This window comes from Marmota marmota, unplaced genomic scaffold, assembly GCF_001458135.2.
Source record: "Marmota marmota marmota unplaced genomic scaffold, marMar, whole genome shotgun sequence".
Classification (NCBI taxonomy): Eukaryota; Metazoa; Chordata; class Mammalia; order Rodentia; family Sciuridae; genus Marmota; species Marmota marmota.
Genome location: NW_026000171.1, coordinates 1,062,804 through 1,070,702, shown reverse-complemented (window position 1 = coordinate 1,070,702; position 7,899 = coordinate 1,062,804). Strand labels below are relative to the sequence as shown.

Here is a 7,899-nt window from a genome sequence, read left to right as displayed (position 1 = left end):
AAAAAAAAAAAAAAAAAAAAAAAGAAACCAAGCAAAACTTGGGAATCAACTTAACAAAAGAAAGATCTATATAATGAAAATTACAGAACCTTAAAGAAAGAAATAAAAGAAGACCTTAGAAGATGGAAAGATCTACCTTGCTCTCGGATAGGCAGAATTAATATTATCAAAATGGCCATACTAACAAAAGCACCATACAGATTTGATGCAATTCCAATCAAAATTCCAATGACATTACTCATATAAATATGAAATTCATCTGGAAAAATAAGAGACCCAAAATAGCTAAAGCAATCCTTAGCAGAAAGAGTGAAGCAGGTGGCATCATTATACCAGAACTTAAAATATTCTACAGTGCAATAGTAACAAAACCAGCATGTTATCGGCACCAAAACCGACTGGTAGACCAATGGTATAGAATAGAGGACACAGAGACTAACCCACAAAACTACAATTATCTCATATTAGACAAAGATGCCAAGAAGATGCATTGGAGAAAAGATAGCCTCTTCAACAAATGGTGCTGGAAAACTGAAAATCCGTATGCAACAAAATGAGATTAACCCCCTATCTCTCACCATGCACAAAACTCAACTCAAAATGGATCAAAGACTTAGGAATAAAACCAGAGACCCTGCATCTAATAGAAGAAAAAGTAGGCCCTAATCTCCATCATGTGGGATTAGGACCCAACTTCCTTAATAAGACTCCTGTGGCACAAGAATTAAAATCAAGAATCAATAAATGGGTTGTAATCAAACTAACAAGTTTCTTCTCAACAAAACAAACAATCTGTGAGATAGAGAGCCTACATCTTGGGAACAAATCTTTACCCCTCAAACATCAGATAAAGCAAGCACTAATCTCTAGGGTACATAAAGAACTCAAAAAGCTAAACACCAAAACAACAAATAACCCAATCAATAAATGGGCCAAGGACCTGAAGAGATACTTCTCAGAAGATGATGAACAATCAATCAACAAATACATGAAAAAGTGTTCATTATCACTAGCAATTAGAGAAATGCAAATCAAAATAACTCTAAGATTTCATCTCACTCCAGTCAGAATGGCAGCTATTATGAAGACAAACAACAAGTGTTGGCGAGGATGTGGGAAAAAAGGTACACTCATACACTGATGGTGGGACTGCAAATTGGTGTGGCCAGTATGGAAAGCAGTATAGAGATTTCTTGGAAAATTGGGAATGGAACCACCATTTGACTCAGTTATCCCTTTCCTTGGTCTATACCCAAAAGACTTAAAAATAGCCTACTACAGGGACACAGCCACATCAATGTTTATAGCAGCACGATTCTTAATAGGTAAATTTGGAACCAACCCAGATGCCCTTCAATAGATAAATGGATAAAAAAATGTGGCATATACACAAAATGGAATATTACTCAGCAATAAAAGAGAATAAAATCATGGCATTTTCATGTAAATAGATGGATTCAGAGAAGATAATGCTAAGTGAAATTGTCCAATTCCAAAAAGCCAAATGCTGAATATTTTCTTTGATACAAGGAGGCTGATTCATAGTGGAGTAGGGAGGGAGAGCATGGGAGGAATAGATGAACACTAGGTAGGGGAGGGGTTGGAGGGGAAGGGAGGGGGCATGGAGTAGTTAATGATGGTGGAATGTGATGATCATTATTATCCCAAGTACAATTATGAGGACACGAATTGGTATGAGTATGCTATGTGTAAAACCAGAGATATGAAAAATTGAGCTCTATGTGTATAGTAAGAATTGTAATGCATTCTTCTGTTATATAAAAATAAAAAAAATAAAGAAAAAAACTGTATTGTAGGTAAAAAAACGAAAATATAAAATTTCAAACTGAAATCACTTATTTTTAGAATGCTATGTTTTGAAGAGCATAAGACTTACAGTTTATCATAAAAATCAGCTATCAATATTGTTATCCAGTGACAGAAACAATAATTAGCCTCCAGAATAGAAACCATCACTGTAGGCTCTGCCTGTGGATGCAGCCAGGTCATTTTCTCTGTGGTTACTGGTTTCCAGGCAGTTACATCTCCACACTAGGGGTTAACAAAACCACCACCAAAACCACCATGAGTTGTGCATGACTAATTATATTTCTTCCTCAATTAGATACACAAATTTTGTCTGCAGAAACACTTTTTCTTTTTCATTTTCTTGTTTTTTTTCATTGTATATGGTATATTTCTAGCTCCCAAGGTATTGATTGTCTCAATTGAGCTAGAATAACATTACTTCCAAGTTCAATCTGAGAGAATTCAGTGGAATATCTGATTGCAGTGTCCAACAGTTAAAATGTTATGTGGATGTCAAACCGTTGCAAAGAATTTTTTTATTATTTATACTAGTAAAAACTTTAAGCATTTCAGATAAAGAAATAGATAAAAAATGCAGTTTTCACCTTTACTCTTCTACTCTTCACAGATCAGAGAGACCTAATCCAATTGTAGCCTGAGAGGGTGAAGAGTAAAATTCATACAGTACTTGTACTCAGACCATCAACCGAGCATTTGTCTTTGTGCTGAACAGAGATACTGATGTGTTCAGAGGGGAGTATTTTGCAAAATCAACACTATTTTTATTCATCTTTTAAACTATATTAATTATTTATTATTTTATAGGCATTTTAAATAAAATAATATACATCTAGAAAATGGGAACCTTTTTTTCCCAAAAATACTTGATATAGAAATTAAAGTCAGATACCATCTACACAGAGATGATCCCCACTTGTTTTTCTCTGGGGTTGAATTACTCTGTGGTATTTAATAAAATATAAATAGAACAATGTGTGATTCAGGTGCAGGTATACCCCCTGATTCCAGAGTGTGTATTACTATTGTATACATAGTTCTTCAGCTAACTAGGCATTTCTTATATCATCATGGTTTAGAAGTCCTCATTAGTTCTATTTGTAAAATACATATCAGTTTTGTAATATGTCAATGGTATAAAGGGATTTGGAGACAAAAATTGATTTCCCTTTCTCATCTCCTTTACCAAATGCTTGGGGTAAATGGTATCACCATTTTATTGTCTACCCTTATTTATACTTGTCTGGCTTATAAAAATATATTCTCAAATAAAATTAATGTGCACAGGGTACAGTGGTACATGATTGTAATTCCAGTGGCTCAGGAGACCGAGGCAGGAGAATTGTAAGTTCAAAGTCAGCCTCAGCAATGGCAAGGCACTAAGCAACTCAGTGAGACCCTCTTAATAAAACATAGAAAATGGATAGGAATGTGGCTCAGTTTAAGCACTTCTGAGTTCAATTATCAGTACCCCCCCCCAAAAAAAAAAAGGTGCCATTAAACCTATCACTCAGTCTGAACAATCTACAGTTGCAAAATCCCAGAGGTCTGAATGTCAAGGTTGGTTCATCTGGGCACTAGTGTATGGACACATAATTATAAATTTTTTATTCAGAGTAGAACTCTTTTTTGAATCATGAGAAAAAACTGTATGAAGGCTTGAACATTATTGAAAAGGTCTAAATTGGTAGAGTTTAAACAGATTTATCATTTTTCAAGTCTCTTGAAAGAATTGGCATGCATCTCTTCTTCTGAGTTATAAACAGCATTTATATGGGAAGCAGCTTCTTTGAGTTTTGAGGCATAATGTGAAGAAAACCTACTACCTGAAGATTTTGGGAAACATAAAAATTAAATATAATATTCAATGTTGGGTCCATACTCCTCATTTCTGTACCCATTGGTCTCCTTGTCCATCACTCCACAATCCCTCTATTCTGTTTAGGGAACAGAACTGTGTCACCTGAGTACATGAGAATGTCTCCATCATTATATTTGTCATTATATTTGGTCAGGCAGTGGTCTATAAAGGTCAAGTGTCTTCCTCAAAGACCAAACTTTCCCTAAACCATTGAGTTTCCCAGTCAACTTAAAGCAGCATGACCTGTCTATCAAGGCACAGGAGGGGACAAGGAGAGTTATCACTGGAGGCCCAGAATGGTTAAAAATTCCTCTGACTGCGAAAGGATAAAAATGGGGCAGAGAGGTCTTCAAACTTTCTGCCCAGTCCTAATGTAGGAAACAGGTATGTAATGGCAATTTGAGAGTCTCCTTCCATGTTTTCTTATTCAAAACATATACCAAAACTTGCCATGTTCTAGAAATGGGTGAGTTTTTTTTTTCTGGATGTGTATATTTCAAGGAAATAATATTCATTGTGGAACTTCACATCTAGTGAGGACAAAAATAGTTCAAGCCATTGGAAAAATTTATGAGACCTGAGTGGAAAGAGAAAGAAAAATTCCATGTGCAGAAGTGTATTGAATTCCATGGATCATTGTCATTGGAGCAAATTAAAAATTGCAGTCAGACATATCCTTGTCTGATCTTCTGCTACAGACACGTTGCTTCCTTGGGAATGTTTGAGTTTCTTAAAAATGCCACAACTTTGAGTCACATTTGCAAATCCATCTTCTTCTTTTGTACAGCTAAGGATTACAGAATTCACACAAATGTAAACAGATTCCCCACCTTACACGCATGGTCCTAAGTGCTGCTCAGATAATTCTTATGTGCTCTTTGTCATCCCTCTGTTGCCACCACCTAAATACTGTAAACTTCCTCTATTTTCTTCAAAAATTCAATTTGTTTCCTTGTTCCCATTGTTATCAAGTTTACCCCCCAATGCACTTTTCTTGTATTATTGAATCCATTAGATATAAACTATATAATATTTCCCCATAACTTGTTATTTTCCTTCTTTTTTCCCTTAAATTTATTTGAACAGATACCTAAAATACAAATAGTATTTTAATGAGTAAATAAATGTGCTGGTGTTTGTATACATTGTGTTATCTTTGTCTCAAACACTTTATTTCCTTTGGTGAAAACTTCCCATATGCTTCCTTATAGCTCTTTGAAACACAGAATATTATTGTTTTCTATAGCCACCCTACTGTGCAGTGCTCCTATCTTGCTCCTATATAAGCAAAACCTCTAATTCATTAATCAATCTATAGCCTTCCATTTTCAATCTCTATACTCTCCAGCCTGTGGTAATCACAATTTCAGTCTTAAATTTGATATGGTCAACACTTACAGATTTGACATACAGTGAGATTATAAGACCCTTGTCTTTCTTTGCCTGACTTATTTCACTTAATCTAATGATCTCCAGGTCAATGCATGCTGTAGTAAATTAAAGGATTTCTTTTTTCCCCCCAAAGAATATTACATTGTGTAAATTTACTTCTTTTTTTTAATCCATTTATCAGTTGATGGACATGTAGTTTAATTCCATTTCTTAGCTACTGTCAGTAGTGCTGCCATAAACATGGTAGTACAGATGTCTCTCCAACATCTTGATTTTATTGCCTTTGAATATACACTCAGCAGTGGATTATTATACCATATGGTAATTTATTTTTGGTGCGGTGTCTGATAATGTCTTTGTATTTCCTTTGTTTGTAAAGGATAGTTTTGCTATATTTTGTATTTTTGATTGGCAGATATTTCTTTTAGCTCTATGATAATCTCATGAAACCTACTTCTAGCCTATATGTTTACTATGGAGAAGCCTGCCATCAGGTGAATTAGACCACCCCTATGTGTTGTTTGTTTCTTTTTTTTTGATTGCTTGAGACTCTTTATCTTTCATCTTTAGGAGCTGTATTATAATATGTAAGGAGCCCAAAGGTCCAGGTCAAATTTGGATGCCCAACTAACTTTTATTTTTCCAACTAAGTTTTTACTCCCCAGGAGAAACTTATTCTTCTACTCTCTCCATAGTGTGCTGCCTGGAGCTTTGGGGAGGAATGAAGAAGGTGGTCCTTTGGCCACCAATGCTGCCATGCTATTTCACAACCTCAGGAAACATCCAGCTAGGACAACACAGAATTGGGAAGGGACCAAAGCCCTCAATGTTATGAGCTGCCTTTGGCTGAGGTGAACTCAAGGTCCAAGACTCCTGAAATCATCCATAGGTGATAACAGGTTCTTCTTGAGTCTGTCCCACCAGCACATGGGTCTTGTTCTCCTATGAGCTCTATCCCACATTTGAGGCCTCTAATTCTTACTGAGTGCTGAATATCACCATGGTGGGCCTGACACTGAGCTCCAAGACAAAGTCCTGTGCAAGCCTTGTACCCAGCTCCTTAACAAGTGGAGTTTTGCTTCCCCCTCTGCCAAGGCAGCTTGGAGGAGTGGTGGTGGAGACAGATTCTTTGCTGCCTTACCAAACATAGTTCCAGGTTCTCAGTCTCAGGACACTGGCATAGAAACCAGTGTTGTTAGACTCTACAGGGCACCAGGTTTCATTCTGGCAGGACTTGTCCTGGGTTTTAAGTTCAAAGCCTGAGCTTAATTTCCTTTCTATTCCCCAAGAAGAATGTATCTCTCTTCATGCTGGGCTGCTTGAGGTTGGAAATTTTTAATCTTCCTCCCTCTTGGATATGTCCTTTCTTTTTAATATACTAAAAGCGGGCATTCACCTAGTTTTTTGTCTCTTATCAAGCTAGTTTGGTGTGTGAATAGCAGTTAACTCAGTGTATTTGTGGGAGATCACTGAATAAACATCCTGGTCTGAGTCCTAAACTACAAAATCCATTATCATCATAAATATGCACTAATGTTTTATGGCATTCAACAGATTATCCAGGACTTGGTTACATTAACCTTCTCAAATATGAGTTCATACAGATGTTGCTTTGAAAAGGAAATGTAGAGAGACTCTACTGTAGTAAAGATTGAGTGAAAGCCTGTGACTCAGAGCATTTTATTCACAGTTTTCTGGCCCTTCCTGCCAATGAGCTAAGAATTTTGATGTCTGAATCTGGAAAGGAGAATTGCAACTTTGCAATGATCCAAAATTCTCCTGTGAGGTGTTTAATACCATCCCTGTGCCCGCCTATTGACCCAGTGCAAAAATATCTCTGGCTGTACATATATAAATACTTAATTCAACTGAGAAAAGTAAAGCCTCATTCTTGTCTGTCTTTTGAAAAGTGTTGCAAACAGAGAATATGTGGTAATTTATGTGTAATCCTAAAAATAGTAAATTAGAGAAACAAAATTATGAAGATTGCTTTTAAGTGGAATCATCCTACAACAAACCTATCTTGTCAAGAAAGAGAGTTGAGAAAGGAAAGGACAATATTTGCAGTTTACAAGAAGGGAAACAAATTAAGCCCATTATTTGCAGCTTTCCAAACACTCAGGGTCTGTGAAAGAACCTCTCTGTCCTACTGGGCCATTCACCTCCTACTCCCCAAAGGGTAAGACACTTGCTTCCTTAGAACTTTTCATTCTTCAATACAGTGGGGAATTCACTGTCCATACCTGAGCAGATGACTCCTGCATCTTCACTGTGTGAGCAGTCATTTTTACCCCAGTCCTCTGAAAGGCACTGCCACACTTGGTCCTCCTCTCCTGTGCACTTCAGCTCATCCAGCCAGATGGGCCCTGATCCCTTCCCAAAGGGTGCCTCATGCATGGCATTGAGGGCCTCACCACAGCCCATTTGTCTGCACACCACACGGGCATCGTTCAGGTCCCACCTGTCTCCACAGACAGTGCCCCAGGAATGCTAATGAAGAATCTCCACTCTGCCTGCACAGCGACTGCCCCCATCCACCAGGCGGAGCTGTGGAGTCTCTGAGGAGAAAGAATCATGTCAATAGTTGCATTTTCAAGAGAATGAGAGGTGTTCTACTCCCTCCCACAAACTAAGCTTTCAGAATGCAGAGTTTGCTGGGTAAGACATGGAGTTGTTACACCAGAGCAGTAGCTAAGTCTCAGTTCCTACCAAAACAAGTAGGAAAATTAGTTGTGTAAAAAAAAAAGAATCAAACTATTGTAATCTAGTAAGTAGTCTCAAGTAAAAGTTTCAAGTAGGTAGGTCCTATCAGAGTTAAA

The 7,899-nt window shown here is 37.1% G+C and overlaps 1 protein-coding gene across 1 annotated transcript in view; it reads right to left on the bottom strand.

Annotated features, from left to right (window-relative positions):
- Positions 1-7,627, bottom strand: part of LOC107154875 (antigen WC1.1-like) — a 23,965-nt gene extending 16,338 nt beyond the window's left edge. Inside the window, exon 1 of the mRNA XM_015500609.2 lies at positions 7,324-7,627. Coding sequence (XP_015356095.2) covers positions 7,324-7,504 — 181 coding nt within the window. The 5' untranslated portion in view covers positions 7,505-7,627. The remainder of the gene's footprint in view (positions 1-7,323) is intronic.
- Positions 7,628-7,899: the final 272 nt, after the last annotated feature.